Genomic DNA, 21023 nt, shown 5'->3' with positions numbered 1-21023 from the left:
GGGGAACAGGCCCTGTGTGAATACTGAACTGAACTGAACTAGGATGCGGTCCCTAAGATGGGCTCTTAACAATCTACTTGGAAAAAAGAGAATCTGACACAAGTAGTTAGACAACAATGGAAAGCCGCACAGAATTTTAATTCTGACCAAGAAGAAAGAAAGGGAGAGAGTCTACTGTAGACAGGAAGATACAGAATAAATGAAGTAAATACAAGCTATTCTGACTAATTTAATGTGAACTATTATCTAAAACTCAGACAAGCCCTCTTTGTCAACTTCATCCTGAAGTCACTGACACCCAATGTTCTCTTGGAGACAAAAAGGTCAACAAATATCAAGCCTCTTCAGGAAGGATTTTGGAATGAGACAGCAAGACACGGTCTTATTCTTGTGAACCCCAACACTTCCTCACTGTGCCCTAAGCCTCCCAAGATGGACCAATGATGAAGACTTTTCCATCCAGCTCAAGAGTCACAAAGAGCAAATGAACACGGGACTGCAGTAAATGTAAAATTAGTTATACCTTACATTAGCATAGGACTCATCAATTTAAAATGTTTTATGTCCATTTTTCACTCAGCAAAACCTGAACACCCTATGCTCAGTACTCTGCGAGGAGGGCACAGAGATGAAGGAGGCCCAGTTCCTCTCTCAAGGACTTCACTGTCCAGTTTGATATTGACAACCTATAACCTTATTCCCACTTGACAATTAATAACTTTGAGCAAGTTATTAATCTCTATCTCAGTTTCCTCAAAGTAAAAAGGGAATAGCAATATCTACCTCATAGGTTTTGAAGATTAAGCGTTGTCAAAAGTTCAGAAATAGTGGAAGTAAAACCACTGGGTCACTGAAATAGTAACCAGCAAGTTTATTGTGCGCACACACACACACACAGAGTTTTCTGAGAGCACTCAAACTGAACATGGAATGAGGCTCAGAAGTATATCATTATAAAGCAGCTTACATAGTGAGGAGGCAGTGGCTGTTTATTTGTCAATTTTTGGTTATAAAATTAGAGTTTTCCTAGTGACAGAGAACGGGTTAAAAGTGATTACCTCGCAACAATTTTGGGGAACAGTTTAAGTTTTGTTTATGATTTTCAGAGGCATTAACGAGAAGTGGCCCAAGTTAAGTTTTGCTTGTCTTACAATAAGCTAAATTAAGTTTTGCTTGCATGACTAAACTGGTTTGTCTGCTCAGGGAATTTTCAAATCTGGTCTCCGTTTGTGTTTGATTTCAGCAATGTGAAAGTACACAATAGTGCTTAGCCTGGCACAAAGTAAGCATTCATTTAGCCATCATTATTAAGTGGTGTGTAAAGCATTTACTATATAAGCTTATTTACCCCCATTCTTTCTTGTCCTCTATCCAAACTTCCTCGCAGTTCCTCTACTTTGCTTTTCCTTCTTTGACCCTAAGCAAACCCTTCTAACAACCTTGGGGCACCATCTATCCCAGTTAGTCACTCTAGCCCTGATCCCTTTGATCTCCATTCTCTTGTCTCTCCCTTTCCCTATCTCATTTTCTCCCGGGCCCTTTCCTCTCTTTCCATACTCTCTGCCTTTGGAGTCCGGAGGCTCGGATTTGCTGTATGTCTATGGGCAATTAAACAAGTCATCTACCTGCTGAGTCTCAGTTTTCACATCTGAAAAATTAGAATAATAATGCGTATCTACTTTACAGGGTTGCTTTGTGGAGTAGATTTGATAATAAAGTGTAAGTGCTATGTAAATTGTACAGCGCCTTAGCAAAACTTACTGGTCTCTTATCTCTACTCCCTTCCATTCTCTGACTCTCCTTCCGATCCCTGCCCTACTGTGGGACTAAGAAATTCTTCGAATTTAAAGTTAGCACCTAATTCCAATCGGAGTGTAGATTTGCTGAGTGTTCCCGCCTTCCACGTCAAAACGAACCAATCAGAGAGTCCGTAGAGTGGCGCGCTTTCTCCACTAGGAGAACACTTTTAAATGGAACTTGCGTTTTCCTCTTTGTTCTTGCGGCCGGCCTGTTTTCGCCTAACACCCCAGCTCCCCGGCCTTGGCGGTGGGGTCCTTCCTCTTCTTTGTCTCAACCCCCCAAATCATGACATCACCAGGGTTGAACGTCGGGGACCGGAAGTGTGCCTTGCAGCGGCGGGTCCCCCGCGAATCGACGCCGGAAGTAGCAATTTCTAGAGAAGGATACCGTGGGCTTCGCTATGGCGGCGATCCCCCCCGACTCCTGGCAGCCGCCCAACGTATACTTGGAGACCAGGTGAGGGGGGTCGGGCCTCTGGGGCTGGGCTGGCAGAGGCGACGCGGAGCCCGGGCTTCGCCTCGGGGCTGGGTTCCCGGCGTGCTCCCTTGCTGGGCCGGCCTCCTCGTGGAGAGGCGTGGAGCCCCGGCAGTGAGGGCTGAGTGGGGACCGTCACCGCCCGCGTCCGAGCTCCGCACCGGCTCGCGCGGAGACCTGTCTGATTGCCCTCCTCCCAACCCTCCGTTCATTCATCCATTCATTCAACAGTCGTGCATTGAGTCCACAGGCGGGGACGTGGGATCTGGCATCTGACGATGCAGGCGTGGTAAAACACACAGCCTTGCAGTATAGTGAAGGAGACAGATATGTAAATGTTAATGTGATAAGTAGTACAGTTGTAACGTTGTAAGTATTACAGTTGTATAAACAAATTGTTAGGAGGACGCAGGAGGAAGCACATTGCCCCCACGATCCGAGAGTGGTGTGATTGAGCACCAGTTAGCGGTGCTGTGCCCCTAGCATCACACGTGTAGCATCACAGTTTAATCCTCCTAGCAACTCAAATCATGTAGGTGTTATTCCACCTTCCCTCCAATTTTAGCAGGGAAATGCCAAAATGTACAGATGAAGTGGCTTGACCAAAGCTACACAGCGAGTAAGTAAGGGAACCTCATTTGGAGCCTGGTATGTCTGCCTCACATGCTTAGTTCTTTAGCTCTATTCATTCCGTTGCCTCGTTGGAAAAAGTTCAAAGCGATTTTTCCAAAGTAGGATAAATAAACTTAAGTAACTTTTTATTGCTACAACACTATACAACTAAAATTTTGTACTCTGACGTTCAAGATGATTTTCTTCAGCTGGCCTTTGCTTACCTCTCAGGCTACATCTGCCATTTCCCCATCCGTAGTCAGGGTCGAGCCACCATCTCTCTGCCTTCTTTCTGTTCTTGCCTATGCTGCTTTCCACCAGAGCACAGTTCTCTTGGATGCTACTTTTGCTCCCAGGCCATCTTCCCCACCTTTTTATATGGCAGTAATTTCTGAACTCACCTGTTAACATTTTTTTGAAAGTACAAAATAAATTGAAATTTAAATCCATGCACTGTAGAAGTGTATAGACTAAGCAGTGAAAGCCACCCCTTCCTGTAAAACCACTTTTAATAGTTTTTTTGGACGGTCTTCCAGAACCCTTTCTATGTACATATGAACATCTTTCTTTTATGTTCTAATTTTTAACAAAAATAGAATCAGATGATCATACTGTATATATTTTTTCCTGTAATTTGCCTTTAACTCACTAGCATATGTAACATTCCGTAATATGGATATTTCATATTTTAATCATTCCCTTTTTGAAGGACATCTAAGTTGTTCTTGCTTTTTATTATGACAAAAACTGGAATGAATATCCTTTCACATATTGTATCCTTCAGTACTTGAGTAAGTTTTCCTGCAGAATAAATACTTAGAAGTTGAAATTGCTGTCAAAAAGTACGCACATTTCAAAGTTGTATAGGTGCTTCCTGATTGCCAGTCCAAAACGTTATTACCTGTATTTAAAAAATGTCCACCAGAATGTAAGCTCCATGAAGGAAAAAGCATCTAAAATTGTCTTGCACAGAGTAATTGTTAATCTGTGTTGAATATTAGTAGTGTGAAGGATGAATTGCCAGTAAAAAACTATGTTCTGGCACGTACTACATATACAGCAGGTCCTTGAATAACATTCAATGTTCTTTTGTTACAATGCTGATGAGAAAAAAACTATTCCCAGCCCCAGCCCCTGTCTGTGGAGTTTGCATGTTCTCCCATATCTGTGTGGGTAACTCCGGTGCTCCAGTTTCCTCCCACATCCCAAAGATATGCACGCTAGGTGACTGAGGGTGTCTGAATTGTCCCAGAGTGAGCGTGGGTGTTGTGTGAGTGCACCCTGGATGGAAGGATGTCCTGTCCAAGGTTGGTTCCCACCTTGTGTCCTGAGCTGCTGGGATGGGCTACAGCCACTTAAGACCCTGAACTGGAATAAGCAGGTTAGAAAATAATTATCTTACTAGTTATACTAATCTTTTTCAAATGCATACATAGCTCACTTTTTTTTCAGTGTAAAATATTAGAAGTGTTTGGGTCTTTATTTAGAAATTTGGTGTTTTTATGACCAGAAGTATGCCTCAGTAACTCTTATTATATCAGTTAGCCTATGGTAAAATTGGTTTCATTATACATTGTTTCACTAGAAGTCGCAGTTTCCAAGAACCTATCTACAACAGTAACTTAGAAAATATTTATACAGTGTTTACACTGTGCTTTGTTTACATTGGCTATTCATGCTCTACAGAGTTGACTCAATTTTCACATTCTTGGAGTTTAAAGGCTAGGTGAGTGATGGAGTGGAGGGGAAGGCACCTGTCCTACGTCTTATGGCTTCCTTTTCCTTAGCAGTACTTTGGGGGGGGGAGGCAAGCACTCATCACATCGGATAGGTATAAGATTTGAAGTAATCGGGTTTTGCCTTTGTTACACCTCTTCCTAAACACACACAAACTGTACCATTTTTTCTCCATTAAAATTTTTTATGAATGGGTAATATATTTACATGATTCAAAAATACAAAAGTTTAAAAAAGATGTTCATTGAAGACCTTCCTGTCTCCCATTTATTCAGTTTCTACCCCCACCTAGAACCTTATGCACATAGAGATAAATATGAGTTCTTGGTATTTTAATATCCTCCTATAAAAAAAATTTACAAATTAAGTGTGAGATTTTTTTCCTACTAATTTAGGGGTTGGTTATATTAGTTTCCTGTGATTGGCGATTTCTTTTTTTATATGTAAGATGTTAAAATTTTTAGCCATCCGTGGTTATTTCGCTTTAAAGAAGTACTAGAAGCCCCTGCATGTTTTACTCAAAAGAGATGACTTTGTTTGTTACTTGCATTGTGTTGTTTTCCTTTGCTGAGCGTGAAATTGTTTTTCACAATTTCGTGACTTACAAGCTTGAACATGAAGCGTCCTGGAGCCGTCCCGTAATATTCCTGTGTGCTGTGACCTCGTTCTTGACTAGAGCTCTCCCATCCTCTTCTCCCTGCAGCATGGGCATTATAGTGCTGGAGCTATACTGGAAGCATGCTCCAAAGACCTGTAAGAACTTTGCTGAGTTGGCGCGTCGAGGTTACTACAATGGCACCAAATTCCACAGAATCATCAAAGACTTCATGATCCAGGGAGGTGACCCAACCGGGACAGGTACACTTAAGCCAGGATTAGTTTCTGAAGTCTCATTCTGTCATAGCTGGGTATCAGGCAGCCAGGGCTCTCTTCCACGTACCAGGGACTGGGTTAGTGATTCTGGTGACGATGCCTGCCCTCCCTACCACACACCCTCCCCCAAATGCACACACGTGGAATTGACCAGAAATTAATCTTGACTCCTGGGCTTTACAGAGTTTCTCATAACTTCCATGTATTGCTTACTAAGAGCAAATGATATTTGCCTGAATTATAGTAATGTAGAAAGTCTGATAATCAGAAAAGTGAAAAAAGACATTTGCAGTGTTTTGAGAAAAATAGAATACTGGGTTCTTTGATTAATTCATTCATTTAACAAATATTGAGCACCTACTTTGTGTCAGATACTTGTTTAAGCCCTAGGGATATAGCCATGAGCACAGAAAAAAACTCCCAGCTCTCAATCAAGCAGGAGAAGGATGTGGGGATGTGTATTTAAAGAAAGGGAAGTCCTCTCCGAGTAGATGTTATTGGAGCAGGGAGATCTGAATGAGGGAATGAGCCTTGTGACTGGAGGAAAGAAGCCAGAGGCCAGGAGGCAGGAGCCCCTGTGGGACCTGGTAGGGCATGGTAGAGACTTCGGCTTTTGTTTTGAATAAGGTGGGACTGTTAGAGAGTTTTGAGCAAAAGAGTAACGTGATCTGACCTATGCTTTAAAAAAAAGATCATTCTGGCTGCTGTTTGGAAAATAGATATAGGGAAAGAGTGAGAGCTGGGAACCAGTTAGAAGGCTGCTGTAGGCACCCAGTCTAGACATATGTGGGTGGACTAGGCTGCTAGTAGAGAAGCGAGCGGAAGTGCCTGGATTGAAGTTCTGTTTTGATAGAAATAGAGCCAATGGGATTTGCTGAGATTGGATTAGGGGTGGGTGAGTGTGTGAGTGAGAGATGGTGAAAGGTGACTTCAAAGTTTGGAGGGGGAAGACTAAGAATTTGATTTTGGTTTGGGACACATTATGTTTGAAATACTTGTCAGATCTTCAAGTAGAGATTTTGAATAAGTAATGGGGTGTGAGTGTGGAGTTCAAGGAAAGGTCTGGGACGGAGATAAGAATTTGGGAGTTATCGTCATTTAGATGGGATTTATTAGAGAAATTTCTTAGTGAAATGCTAATAACATTTATTAGTTTGAAGGGCCATTACTTCTCAGTGTGCATTTTCTTCTAACTTTTCCTGCTCTTTTGCGTTTAAATAAGCTTGGTTCTCTCTGGCAGAGTTTTCTCGGTTTTGTTTTTTTTTCATTCTCAGTGGTCCTTTATCCTTGATGACCAGAGTCATTCGATTTTTTTTTCAATGTATGTGGACACATCCCAAAATACAGAATATACAGGAAAGTAGAAAAAAGAACAAAAATCACTCATCAGGATACCTCCTAAAGATTCCTAACGCCATTAACTGTTCCCCCAATAGCCCACCTCTCAGAAATGATCCTTGTTAACTTTTGGTGGCCATCATTCTAGCCATCTTTCTTTTCAGATACTCGTAGTTAAAAGGATGAATGAATGAATAACTAAATGGAAATAATTTCAGGAGAATAGGCTGTGTCATGTGTGGTATTGTTTTTAAAATAAAAAGGATTGTATTTAAAATTGTACATACTGGGGCTGCAAAAAAATGTATACAGGTAGACACTTTGGTCAATGTTAGTCAAGCAGTAATCAGAAGTTCACTGTAATCAGAAGTGTCTGGACGCTGATGGTAACCACTTTGAGTACCTCTTGTAATTGCAGACGTCAAACATGATTTGTGTTCATCTTTTGTTATCGGTATATATTGAGTATTGTAATTTTAATACAGTTTTCCTTTCTTAAAATGTGTATATTTTTTGGCATCCTCTGTATTTAAACAAAAATTAACTTCCTACTCTGAGTGATAAGGCAATTAGTACTTAAATTTCTATCCATTCCCATTGTTTAGGAAAAACTCAGTTTTACCCACCTCCTGTGTGGGAAGAAACCCAGTTCCTCCATCCTATGTTTCTTCTTTAGTTTTACATACTCATCCAGAACACTTCACTTCTGACACGTGTGATCACCAAATGTACTGAGGTTTTTCCCCACAAAAAGCAATACTGTGTGATTATTTACCCAGAGATAGTATCATATCCCACAGGTTAGGGGCTCAGTCCCACAAGACTGCCCCCTGTGTGCATGTCTCTCTTCTCTCTTCTCTCTCTCTCTGTCTCTCTCGTTCTCTCCAGACAAGTTACAAACCCAGGTACAAATAAATACCTGTGCTTCTGACCAACTGTCTACAGATCGGATGTTGCAGCGACCCCTCCGTGGGTTCAGTTTGCCAGAGTGGCTCACAGAGCTCAGGGAAACATTTAACAGTTCCCAGTTAAAGGATATGGTAGAGGACGCAGATGACCAGCGAGGTGAAGCGATGCCTAGGGCAAGGTCTGGGAGGGTCCTGAGTGCCGGAGCTTCTGTCCCCGTGGAGTTGGGGGGTGTCCCCTCCCAGTGTAGATGTGTTCGCCCCCTGGTCGCTCTCCGAACCCTGTACTATTGGGATTTTATGGAGGCTTCCTCGTGTCGGCGTGATCTGTTACAAACTCCATTGCCAGCCTCCCTTCCCTCTCTGGAGAAATGCTGGTGGTGGTTCCTCAGGATACTGAAGATTCACAGCTTTTAATGGCGTGGTCTTTGAAGACCAGCCCCCATCCAGGAGCCACCCAGAGTCACCTCATTAGAGCAAAAGATGCTCCTAGTGCTCTTATCACTTAGAAATTTCCAGGGGTTTTAGGAGCCCTGTTTCAGTGTGGGGTCAAAGACCAAATATTAGAATACCGTGTTTCCCCGAAAATAAGCCCTAGCTGGACCATCAGCTCTAATGCATCTTTTGGAGCAAAAATTAATATAGTAAATATAAGTAAAATAAGTAAAAAATAAGTATAATAAAATAAGACTAGGTCTTATACTAATTTTTGCTCCAAAAGACGCATTAGAGCTGATGGTCCGGCTCGGTCTTATTTTCGGGGAAACATGGTAAGAGACGCTCCTAAGTGCTGTTACCAGTTAGGAAATTACAAGGGTTTGGGAGCTCTGTGCCAAGAATCGGGGACAAAGACCAATATGTACATTTTTCACTTATCTCACACCTGTCCTCCCTTCCTCATTCGCAATTTTTGTTGTTAGTTTTATTTTTCCTTGTCAGAGTTTACAACATTTTCCATCTACACCCATGATTCCTTCAGCAACAGTACGGGTTCTACATTTCACAGGGCTCAGCGCTCACTACTAGGCTTTTCTATTCACAAGTGCTAGCGGGCAGACTTTCCTGTTGAGTGGTTTTTTTATTGCAAGGGCTGAAGGCTGTTATATTTTTTAACTTAATCATGTTTGAGAATTTCTGCCTGTTGCCCTTAGACTTGCAAAAGACCATGACTGGTTATACTATTCTTGGGCCACACTCATTCCCTCAGATCTTCTTAGACAATTCTACTCCATCACCTTGTGGTTTTGAACATGGCTTTGGAGAATACTGAGGTCAGATTTATTTCTTCCTTTAATTCAGGGAAAATTTTTTGATTTGTATTTCTGAATATTTTCTCTGTTATGCTTATTGGATTTTCTATTTTGGGAAACTGGTTATTCTTTGTTTCATCACCTTTACTTTCCATTTCTTTTGAGTGTATGAGATGATGTTTTTCTATTTTTTCCCTGCATCCACTGAAATATCTCAGACCTTTATTCTGTGCCTTATTCAATTTTTAGTCATGTCTATTCTGTTCCTTACTGCTCTAATTTATTTATTAGTGCTGTATTGGTGTCATTTGGCTCTAAATTTGTTTCCTTAGCTCTGCAGTCTTTTTGCTTTATTCTGTTGATTTATTATCTTGTCTTTGAGCTCTTGTTTTATTGGATTCTTATTTTTATTGAACCGTCTGTAGCTTGATGCAGCCATGGAGAAGCCCTTGCTTGGATTCTGTTTTCTCCCAGATGGAGTTTCTGAGGTGCCCCTGGAACCCAGTGCTCCCTCACGACCTGCCCCAGGGTGGCCAGTGCTGGATGGCCGCCCTGCCGCTCCTAAGCACCTGTGGTGGGTGTGGATCTTTCCTTAACTTTTTTAGGCTACTCACCCGCTCCAAAATTGGCTTCTCAAAATTGGAGGGTCTCTGTAAGAATTCTCTGGGTGACACTACTCCTTTCCTGATTGCAACTTTTAGGGATTACAGGCAGACAAATCTTCTATTTCTTTCTTTGGCTGACTCTTTTTCAGTATTTTTGGAGTGAGTTTCCTTTTTCACATTTGGCTGATCCTATTGAAATTTTGGCTTTTTAAATTTGAATTTTTTTGTGTTTGCTTTATCAGATATTGGGGAAGGCAGAGTCTAATCCTGCTTCACTCCACATTCTTTATATGAAAGTGTCCTGCCAACACTTCGATGTACTTCTTTCCTGTCCTTTTTCGTTGTTGTCATAAAGTAAAATTTTAATTCATAACACAAGTGAACTGAAAGCATCCATGATTAGGGTGAAAGGATTGGAAGTGACTCAGATGTGAGTTGTTCATGCCAGAGCTTCCCTATATTTCTGTAGTTCTCAATCCTAATGTCACATTTCCATGATGTAATTTTAATGAAATTGAGTCACTCAAAAGATTTCCAAATAATTGCATCCAGCCTCAAGTATAATGAATGATTGCGCTAAGCCTGTTCCCGGTCTGTGGTTGAAGGCAAACAGGAGTTGGGGCTTCCCGGGTCACTCGTACGAACCGCCAGCAAATTAGGTAGCACGTTTTTGCTGAACATCTCAGATGAGCTGTATGTGACATCCTGGCCTCTTCAGCAAGTTGGTGCGCCATTTCCATTCCCTACTGCCCCTCAGTCTGATGAAGCCTTTCCTTCCATAGGATTTCTGATACATCTCTGCCAGATGTTTTCTCAGTTCAAATCCCCTTTGACTTCCTGCCTCATTTTAAACCATTTTTCTTCTTTTAAATTCCCCTTATTGTAATAACTTTATGCTGGCTCTTTACTTAGCACTCTGAATGTCTTTTATCTGTTTTTACTAATTTCTTCTCTTCCTCTCCTCCCTGTACGACATGGCATCCTGTCCAGCTCTTCCTGTGGCTCTTCCTGCTCTGCACCTAGCTGCCGTGATTGCGGTGATTAATGACGTGCTGATTATGCTGGGCGTCACCCTCACTCTGATTTCATCTCTCCTCTCGATGGCCCCAGGAACACCTGAAATTGAATGTGTTGAACAGCAAGCTCATTGTTAATTTTATTCATTTGATGAATATTTGCTAAGAGTCTGCTGGGTATCTTGTGCTATTCTAAGGCCTGTGAGGGGCACTTAAGCATGAGAAGCCAAGGCAGTTTTCTTTTCTTTGCAGATCTCCTTGCTCTGCCAGGAAGACGAGATAGTGTAAGAAATATCTGCAAAGTAATAATACAATAAATATGCAAATGTAGGGTGGTATGCTGTGGATTGTTATATAACATAGGTTGGAATAATTAATAATAAGAGAAAAAGTAGAGTGGAGTGGGATTAGAATGGGAAGGAGGCATATTTTGAGGTGGGCCATGAAGAAATGTAGAATTTTAACTCTTGGGGGGACAGGGAAGGACATTTTGGATTTTGGAGGAAGAATGAGTACAGAACAGAGACACAAGTGTCAGAAGCAGGTCGGGTGTGAAAGAGCCGACCACCCACCTACTGGACTGGCCATGTGACATAGCACAGCCACCTCTCCACACCCAGGACAAATGCATAAGATGTGATTCCTAAGGCCCCTGAACTGCATGTTTTAGGGACAGTAAAGGAGCAGTTTGGGGCAGAATGCACAGAAGGGTAAGAGGTTGCAGGGGGGATAAGACAGGGCCAGTTCATGGAGACTCCCAGATAGGAGTTCGGGTTTGATGTAGCATCATTTGAGACTTTTGAACAGCAGGGTTTGTGGAGCCTGGTGGGTTTGGGGTTGAATCTTGGCTTCACATGAATACTTATTAAATGTAGACAAGTTATGTAACCTTGGTGAGTCTTCTTATCTATAAATGGGGAGTGTGGTTATGTTGCTGGAGTCGACTAATGCCAGGTTCTTGTCCCAATGTCATAGAAATGAGCGCTATACCCTATAGGAAGTTCAGCAAACAAAGCTGTATAGCGAGATAGCGAGTGCACCAGGGAACTAGCGAGAAGAAAGGAGCTGGCTGGCTCCCTGATAGGATTGTGGGAAGGGTTTTTATGGGCTATTTGGGGAGCGAGCTGGGGCTTAGGAGTCATTACTGCTGTGGTCAGCAAACAGTGTTTCCATCTCAGGGTCAACAGGTGTCTGCTCAGTCGTGTGTCACAACAGGGTCTTCTTTCAGTTCTGTAAAAACAGATTTTACACAGGAGTTTTATAATCTCTGGTTTTTCTTACAAACAGTGATTAGCTTCATGAGAATGGAGTATGCTGGGTATTTTACAAGGTCTGCTGATTGCATTATATTTTCTTCCCTTCTTAGTTACGTACTTTCAGGATGTGGGCAGTAGGCAGTTCATCAGTGTCTTGGGCTTTTCCCTTTATATTCCGGACCTTATAGACAGGGTGGAGCCCCTCCTGTTATCCCTGTGCCGCTCAGCTACATGCGCCTCCGGGGGTCGTTGTGAGTAGTGAGGTAGTTAGCACAGGCTTGGCACAGCAGCAGCTCAAACAAGCGTGGTTATTTATTATGTATGTTGGTTGTTAGTTCGTTTAACAGATGTCTATTAGACTCCTGCCGTGGTCCAGGCATCATTCTAGAGCTGGGGATGCAACTGTGAATAAGGAAGCCCTTGTGGAGCTCTCGTTCTCGTGGGAGAGACAGGCGATGAACAAACGAGTATGTAATAATACTGTCGGGTCATGACAAATGACATGGAAGAAACAATGTAGAAGGGGACAGAGCACGGATTCTCGGCCTCGGCACTATTGACATGTCGGGCTGGATAATCTTCGTTGTGAGGGGCTGTCCTGTGCGTTGTAGGATGTTCGGTTGCATCCCTGACCTCTACCCTCTAGATGCCAGTAGAACCCCTCAGTGTGACAACCAAAAATGTCTCCACCTTTTATTGTCTGGTGTCCCTAGGGGGCAAAGCCAGCCCCGGCTGAGAACTCCCGGGATAGAGAGGGAGGGTGGTGCTGTTTTGGCTAGTGTGGTTAGGGAAGACCTCTCTGACAAGGGGCGTCTGAACCGAGCGCTGAATAAAGGGAAGTAGTGAGCCAAGAGCCTGCCAGGGGCCAGGCCGTGCAGAGGGCACAGCATTCCGAGGCCTTAGGCCAGAGGCCCGTGTGGCTGGAGCAGGTGAGGCGGGCAGAGTGGCAGGAGATGACTTTGAAGGGCAACAGAGTCCCGGGTCATAGAGAGTCGTGTAAATTGTGGTGAAGACTTTGGATTTTGTCGTGAGTGTGATGAAATATCACCAGAGGATTTTGAGCAGCTGACTGCCACAGTGAGACTTGTTTTAAAAGGATCCCTCTGGCTTCTAGGTGGAGAATAGACCGGCGAGGAAAGGGGGAGGCAAAGCTGGAAGCAAGGAGACCAATTGGAAGCTGTCTTTCATGGTGGTCAAAGCTAAAACTTGTAGTTTGGATTAGGATGATAGTGGTTGTGTGGGTTCTGGTCCTCTGGGGAGCAGGTGCCAAGCCAGAGTTCAACACTCAAGAGGTTTACTGGGGTAACACCTGTGAAGTAGAAAGGGGTAAGGGAGCAGGGCTTGGAAGGGGAAGTCTTCACACATCAGTGCAGGTTTAACGCCTGTGAAAGGAGATGGGGAGAGAAGGAGCCAGCAAAGGAAAATGAGGAGCCGCCTGTAAGGTGGGGTTTCGAGAAGGGTGCTGTCAACTGTCGGATGCTGCTTATGGATCAAGCAAGGTGAGGCCTGACGACTGCCATTGGATTTAATGACATCGAGGTCACGGGTGGTCTTGACCAGAGAGCTTTTAGTGGAGTGATAAAGGCAAAAGTCTGAATGGAGAGCATTCAGGAGGCAGGAGAGGAAGCAGAGACACCAAGTGTCGACACCTTGTTTGAGAAATTTTTCTGTGAAGGGATGCAGACAAATAGGGGGCTACTAGGAGATGGGGTTTTTTTGTTTTGTTTTATTTTTAAGATGGGAAATACTAATACCATATATTTATGCTGATAAGAATGATCCAATACAAAGCATAATTGATACAGGAGAGGGGGAAATTGTAGCTGCAAAGTTCCTTCAGGGTGAATGGGATTAATCAGGTACATGGTGGTGAGAGAGTCGTGTGAGCAATTTATTCATACAGTATATTAATAACAGGAAGGAAGGTAATTGGCTAGAGATGGAGGAAGGGAGGTGGATTTGGTAGTGAGAGCATGTGAAAGGTCTTCTGCTTTCTTCTCAGTGAAATAAGGAAAGTTATCCAGAGAGAGCTGAGGCACAGGGAGGGCATGGTGGAGGTCCAAGGACAGGAGCTGCAATACACCCAGGCGGACTGGCTCCGAGGGGGGCTGTTCTTCATGACCTGTGGTTACCTCTCCTGGACAATGCTGAGGTTATCTGTTAACCAGAGCTCATCCCGGCAGATAGTCCTGTGCTGGCTCCATGCTGCATACTGCGTGGGTTCCGTCCATTATCTCATTTAGTTCTCCTGACAGTCCTGTGAGACCCAAGTCCTCCTATTCTTAGTTTGCACTCAAGGAAACTGAGGATTAGAGACGGTATCTTGCTTAAAGTGGTGGAGTTGGAACTGAAATCCAAATTTCTCTGGCCCCAAAGGCAAGTGAGGAAGAGAGGGCCCCATGTGAAGAACTGCAAAGCTTCTTTTGAGAGCTGTAGCATTGTTTCCTGTGTTATTAATAGATCTGATACCTGGCATTTGCCCTGGTAATCCAACAGCAGCTCTACTAGTTAGTTCCCCCTTCCTACTCTGTTACTGACAAAGCGATTGTATCAATGTGGGATGCTTTTGGCTATAAGGAACAACCACAGTAGCTTAAACAAAGGGAGCTTTTGTTTTTCTCACATAACAAGATGTCTAGAGGGAAGCAGTTGCGGGCATTGGTTCAACTGCCCAGCAGAGTTGTCAGAGACCCACGCTGGCCAGTATTTCCACTCTACCATTTTTAGTGTGTTGGCTTTCCATCTCAAACTTGTCTTACAGTTGCAAGACAGCTGCTGTTGCTCCTGATAGCACCTCTGCTTCCAAAGAAGGAAGACAGGGAAAGAGCTATGGATGAAAGACAGATGAATGTGTTTGTCCCTGTTTATTAGGAAAGCTGTAGCTTTCCCAGAGGCTCTGTTCAGGAGGCTTCTGTTTATATCACTAAGTCAGAACTAGGTCATCTGGCCACCCCTAGCTGCAAAAGGAACTGGTCAGTACCTGCCTTCCTTGTCTCTGAGGTTGAGGCAGGCTATGGAGAAGGGGTTGGAAATGCTCAGGGGACAGATAACCGGAAGTGTCTGTTAGAGGTTCTCTGGCCAGAGGAGAGGCTTTGATTGGTTTGGTCAGTTTCCTTCTGGTGTCGAGTGCCCCAGCAGAGTTTTCATATGGGCCCCCTTATGGGTCACTGGCCCATTCAAACTTTGGGGCTGGCTGTTAATCTGTGGTGACTTCAGCTGTGGGGGGACAAGTAGCACCAAATATGGTAACCTTTGTTTCCACAGTCAGTGAGCAGGAGGAATAAGAGACATCAGAGGAATCTTGGGGATAAGGAAAGACTTTTATTTTAAGCAAATAGAATGCATAGATACATGATTAAGGAATTTCAACTGCCAAAACTTCTGTCCACCAGAAGACCTCATTAAAAAAGTGAAAAATGTCGACTGGAAGAAGGTATTTGCAAAAACATTAACTGATAAAGGATTAATGTCCAGAAGATACATTTATATTTATATAATGCCAGGCCACTCAGTAGAGAAGTGGCTGTTCGCAGAGGAAGAAAGTTAAATAGCCAGTAAACAAGAAATTCATTACACACATTCAGAGCAATACAGGTTACAACAGAAGAGATCTGACACGTCTCAGACTGATACAAGTTAGAAACAGGGAAAAGGACCTAGAGCAGCAAGACTAAGAGTGAGAGCACTGTGGGTGGGGGCGCACCTTAGGGCTTTATCTGGCAAGATACTTGGAAAATCTAGTAATGGTGAGGTACTCAAACTGTGACCCTGCATGTGTGTCCTCCCTGAGGTCCCTGAGCGCTCCTGCTCTCGTGTTTGGGAGACAGTGTAAGAATGGTTTTTGCATCATGGTTTATAATCGCAACACATTGGAAAGATCCTACAGAAGCATCCGCATGAGGAAAGATAAGATTGACGTGGTAGTCATACGGGGACTGAATACTCCGGAGAGCGGCGTGGAACAACATGGACAGCTGTCACAATGGCAAGCAGGAAAACGCCAACTGCAGAGGGAGACACAATATAATACCATCTGTATAAACCTAAACACATGCAAAACAACAATACTTTTTTTTAGGGGTGCATACATGCGTAGGAAAAAGGAAAACGCATGGAAACGACAATCTCCTGGTCAGAAGAGCGGTTACCTGAGGGGGAAATGAGAAATGTGGTTCGTCCAAGCAGCTGTCAGCTCTTGGGCGAGGGGTGGGTGGGGAGGGAGGCAGAGGGTGTGTGCCCGGGCCCTTCAGCTGGGTTGCCTACATTTTATTCCTCGAGGGGAGGGTGCCCAGTTGTTTCTCATAGTCTTTGTATTTTTGTATGTCTGAAATATTAGGTACGTTGAATAAATGTCTAAAAGGACAGAAGAGGAAAAACTTGGAGAGTATAGTTTGGAAGACAGACCTGTGCCTGTCCCCCTTGTATCTGTGCTACAGCAAGCACACAGCAAGTTTTTGACTGCAAATCTTCCAAATCGTCGGCTTTATAAGTGATTGCTCACATCTGTTGAGCCTGTTCTGCATCAAAGAACTCTTTAATCACTCCTTGTCCCCCTACCAGGTCTCCCCTATTCCACATGCCCAAAGGAGCGTTTTGATTGGAATTATTTATCTTGCTGACATTTTGCTACAAACCCTACTGAGTTGAATTAGGTTATGAAAAGATAACATTATGAGTAAAGGCGGCTGTAGAGGCCCCAACTAGTCACGTGTGTGTATCTGCATCCTGAATAAAAAGGGGCCTCCATGCTCTTTCATCTTCTGATGGCTTAACACCCCAGGCTTACCTGTCCCGAAATCCTCTTCTTGTGTGTGGTGCCATTTATGTGATAGGTTTCAGTGGCCTTGAGGCGAAGTGAGCCCTCCGCTTGCAGGGATCACTGTTCCAAGGCTTTGTGTGTGGGGGTGGACAGAGCTCTGCTGAGCTCCGTCCTCAGCTTGCTCGCCAAACACCTGGCTGGAGGGCTTGACCTCAGTGTGCTGCATAGCCCTCCCTCTCCCTTCTCCCCTCTCCCATCCCCCTCCCCTCTCCCTTCTCCCCTCTCCCCTCTCCCCTCTCCCTTCCCCTCTCCTCTCCCTTCTCCCCTCTCCCCTCTCCCTACTCCCTTCTCCCCTCTCCCCTCTCCCCTCTCCCTTCCCCCTCCCTTCTCCCCTCTCCCCTCTCCCCTCTCCCTTCACCCCTCTCCCCTCTCCCTTCCCCCTCCCCTCTCCCCTCTCCCTTCTCCCCTCTCCCTTCCCCCCTCTCCCTTCCCCCTCCCCTCTCCCTTCCCCCTCCCCTTTCCCTTCTCCCCTTCGCCCTCTCCCCTTCCCCTTCTCCCCTCTCCCCTTTCCCCTCTCCTCTCTCTCCTCTCTCCTCTCTCCTCTCCAGCCCTAGTGCTTCCACCAACCACCCCCTCCACCCAAACCTCAGAAAGCAGCATTGACTCTAGTCAGAGGGAACATACTGGTTACATAATTGCTGTTGGGAGGTATACTGGCATGTTAGAATTTCCAGAATGAATTTTTACATAGTTTGGTGGTTCAGTAATTTTCCAGAAGCATAGGTAGCCTGGGCCTGGGAGGTTTCCCTGAGTCTGTTAGGATTCACCCCCATTCCTCTTTGCATAAGAACCGGGGGCTGTGACAGGCTATCTGGGGTGGAGCATCCTAAAAGGTAAAGCAAAGGATTTTTACCATGGAAACACCATAGCCCAGGCCCAGGGGCTTCTGGGTCTGGCCACGGTGCTTTAACTTGCTGCTTTCACAGCAGGCGGTAAAAGGAGGTGACCTCCCTTTCCGGTTGTCAGGCAAACAGAGTCAGCTGACAAAGCCAGTGTTCACTTTGTCCCAGCGGTTTGTCTTGGCTGGTCAACTTGGAGAAACCAAAGTAGTTCAACAAGGCATATGGTTGACTAAATAATTGAACGTATCACTTTGCTCTAGCAACAAAGCCTGGGTGCCTAGCACGGCACCACGCTCTGGTAGACATGACATAAATAACGTGGTGGTGTTGATAGCAAAGCATTCCCAATCCCGTGTTTCTTCATATTCTCCTTCCGATGTACTGCCTCTCCTCTCAGTGGATTCTGTAGTACTGTTCCTTTCACGCTGCCACTTACCTCCTTAAACTAGGTTAAATAAGTTTTATTTTCCTTCATCTAGGTTGAGGGGAGCAGGTAGGTTTCAATTCTCATGCCGTCTCTGCTCCATTAGAAATGGCTGCCTGGAGTTGGGGTCACTGAGGAATTAGGGGCTCAGGTGGGAAGAATGCCGACTGATTAGCACTGTCTGAGGGGCACAGGGTGAGGGCCTGTCTGAAATACTCATAACAACGGTAAACATGAAGAAACCTCTTAACACGCCAAGCTCTGAATGAGGGTTATCTGTAGATGGTTAGATTACGGGGGACTTGAATGTGCTTTTGACAGTGTTCCGTATTTTCTACATTTTTGACAGTGAACATATATTACTTTAATAAGCAAGGAAAACACTCTTGGTGTTATTTTGAAAAGAAATGTCTTACCTGAGTGAAACCAGTGATTTGCGTGTGCTGTGTCAGTGCTTGCTCCCGCTCCTGGGCTGTGTAGTTGCAGCAGACCTCGCAGGGGGCTGGGCGTGCGTGCTGCTTTCTCCTTGCCTGTACTCTAAAAACATCCTTTGAACCTAGCTGTTCTCGCTGTGGGGTAGAATGCGGGCCTGGCTGATTGGTTTCTCATCTGCTCATGTGGCAGGTCGAGGTGGTGCATCTATCTATGGCAAGCAGTTTGAAGATGAACTTCATCCGGACTTGAAATTCACGGGTAAGTCATCTGGCTGGACTGGGTGGGAAGAAGTGTGGATTTTAAAAGGTCATTCTTCTGCCTGTGATTCACGGTGAATGCCTGACATCATGGCGTGGTGCCCTGAATCTGCCCAGCCGGGCGCCACAGAGCGCCCTGGAGGGTTAGAGAAAGTGCCTCTCAGAGTCCTGCACGGTTCAGAGTGCCGGCCTGAGGGCTCTGGACACTAATACTTGTTGAATGTTGCTGTTATAAACTATAGGAAAACCAAAAGCTTCCTCAGAGCAGCAACAAACCTTGCTGGGATTTCTCAGGGGAATCGGGACCGTGGTCTGGTGACTAGCGGGATCATGATGGATAGACTGGGGATCAGGTGAAGACAAGGGAGATGAGGTCGTGGGGCGGGACAGTTGGTGGCCTTTGCGCAAGGTGACAGGCCTGCCCTGAGGGAAATGTTTGGGTGGGGTGGTGGAGGAGAGAGGCTAGAGCGAGGTCTGGCTTCTTTTCATCCCTAGGATGGTGAAGTGGGTCCTGGCTGGACCTGTGGGGATTCTTCACACTCTCCTCTCTTCCTTTCTCCCACCAGGGGCTGGAATTCTCGCCATGGCCAATGCGGGGCCAGACACCAATGGCAGCCAGTTCTTTGTGACCCTCGCCCCCACCCAGTGGCTTGATGGCAAACACACCATTTTTGGACGAGTGTGTCAGGGCATAGGAATGGTGAATCGAGTAGGAATGGTGGAGACAAACTCCCAGGACCGCCCCGTGGACGACGTGAAGATCATTAAGGCATACCCTTCTGGGTAGTCATGCAGCTCTCTGGGGTACACCCAGGTCCCCCGAGATGGCCCCAGCGAGCCAGCTTCCAGATGACCTAGAATGACATGTAACTCTGAACTTCATTTTGGCTTTGCACATCGTGGCGCTGAGGAGGCCTTGGGTCTTGGGTGAGTTAGAGACAAGTGTGTTTTCATAGTGCGCTTCTTTTCTCTTCTCCCGGAGCCTGGGTTGACAGCATTGGCAGGAGAGCCCATACGAGACAGTACACAGGTTACCGCTCACTGCAGACGACCCGTACTGCTCCTCATGTGTGTATCTGCTCTGATACACACGAAACAAAAGGAAGCCACCTCCGTCACTCCTCGGTGCCTGAACACACCTCTTCCTGCGGAGATTCCTCTTCTGGCCCACACCGCGTTCTTCCGTGGCTGACAGCCACAGCGTTCAAAACCAGGTGGTGTCTGTCAGCCTCCTGATCTCTGTACACCCCATTTCAGTCTCCTACATTTCTTCTTCCCGGAACGTATGCATCTCTCTCTCTATTCCCCTCAAAAGCAGAACGTCAACACTGCTGTTTCTGACACTTACACATCCCACGCAAAGCCACACTGGATTTTTGCCAAATGGAAAATGCATCCAACAATAAAGTTTCTAAGAAGGTATCAAGTGGGGAATGATAATGTGTAATAATAGAGAAATGAATTTATTAAAAGGAAGCAGAAGCAGTGACCATTTTTCCCCCAGGAAGGAGTAGAAATGTATACTGAGCATAAAGACAGACTATGAATTCTCCTTAAAAAGCAGTGTTCTCATAAAGGAGAAGTACCACTTAAGTTTTTCTTTTTTTTAAACTTAAGACTTCAGAGAAATTACGATTTTATGTTTTTGGTTTTTTTCATCTTTTTTATTTTTTTTAGGGGGTGCGGGTGAGAGAAAGGAAGTTGATACCTATGTAATACATAGAAACTTCCAAAATAAAATGCCAGTGATGGTTGAAATCACTGCTGTGGTCTGATTTTAAATATTGTATGAGGTTCTAACAGCCATTTTAACCTCTGAATCATCTGAAGGGCTCATCTTCAAGATTTTACATTATTTTAAGTTTGTGGGTCTCTAGTGGACTTCTCCCTTTCAAGAGCAGGTCTGACTCTTAAAAGGCAGAAAGAAGAAAAACCAAAGAAAGAAGAAAGAAAGAAGTGATACCGATTAGCATTTCTGAGTAAGGGGAATCGCCTGTGGGTGTGCTGAGAGACCTGAACCATCCCTTACGCTTGCAAGAGATACACCTGCCTGCTGTGATGGGCTCGGAGGCAATGGGTGTTGTGGTGTTTGCTTTCTTAAGCTGGTAGCTCTTTGATTGAAGAGAGGATTGTAGCTTAAATTTTCCTCCTATCGCTCTGTAAATTTTGGAAATGGTGATTTACTTCATGGAATGGCCAAACAAGGTTCTAGTCCCCAAGCATTCCTCATGTTCAACCTTTCTCCATCCTTCTCAACAAAAATGCAAAATCCAACAACTATGTAAATGACTTTGTAACTGCCCAGGGACGGTTTTGAGGTGCAAAGTACTGTTCTGGGAAATTAGAAATACATTTCTTTCTGCCTGAGCTGGGCGGACAT

The 21023-nt window shown here is 44.8% G+C and overlaps 1 protein-coding gene across 1 annotated transcript; it reads left to right on the top strand.

The window, feature by feature from the left end:
* Positions 1 to 1974: 1974 nt before the first annotated feature.
* Positions 1975 to 20404, top strand: PPIL1 (peptidylprolyl isomerase like 1). Its single transcript, XM_033103685.1, has 4 exons — positions 1975 to 2256; positions 5327 to 5481; positions 18576 to 18644; positions 19210 to 20404. Exons 1-4 carry the CDS (start codon positions 2201 to 2203, stop codon positions 19428 to 19430), a joined length of 501 nt encoding a protein of 166 aa, XP_032959576.1. The 5' UTR covers positions 1975 to 2200; the 3' UTR covers positions 19431 to 20404.
* Positions 20405 to 21023: the final 619 nt, after the last annotated feature.

The sequence above is a fragment of the Rhinolophus ferrumequinum genome, chromosome 3, assembly GCF_004115265.2.
Source record: "Rhinolophus ferrumequinum isolate MPI-CBG mRhiFer1 chromosome 3, mRhiFer1_v1.p, whole genome shotgun sequence".
NCBI classification, from domain to species: Eukaryota; Metazoa; Chordata; class Mammalia; order Chiroptera; family Rhinolophidae; genus Rhinolophus; species Rhinolophus ferrumequinum.
The sequence above is the reverse complement of the archived record's forward strand: the minus strand, read 5'-3'. Positions and strand labels throughout refer to the sequence as shown.

Bases quoted from the DNA above. Each gene is read 5' to 3' on its own strand.
- PPIL1 (XM_033103685.1), top strand. From the start codon at position 2,201: ATGGCGGCGATCCCCCCCGACTCCTGGCAGCCGCCCAACGTATACTTG. The intron at 2,257-5,326 runs GTGAGGGGGGTC...TTCTCCCTGCAG, and splicing joins AACGTATACTTGGAGACCAG to CATGGGCATTATAGTGCTGG. The intron at 18,645-19,209 runs GTAAGTCATCTG...TTCTCCCACCAG, and splicing joins TCCGGACTTGAAATTCACGG to GGGCTGGAATTCTCGCCATG.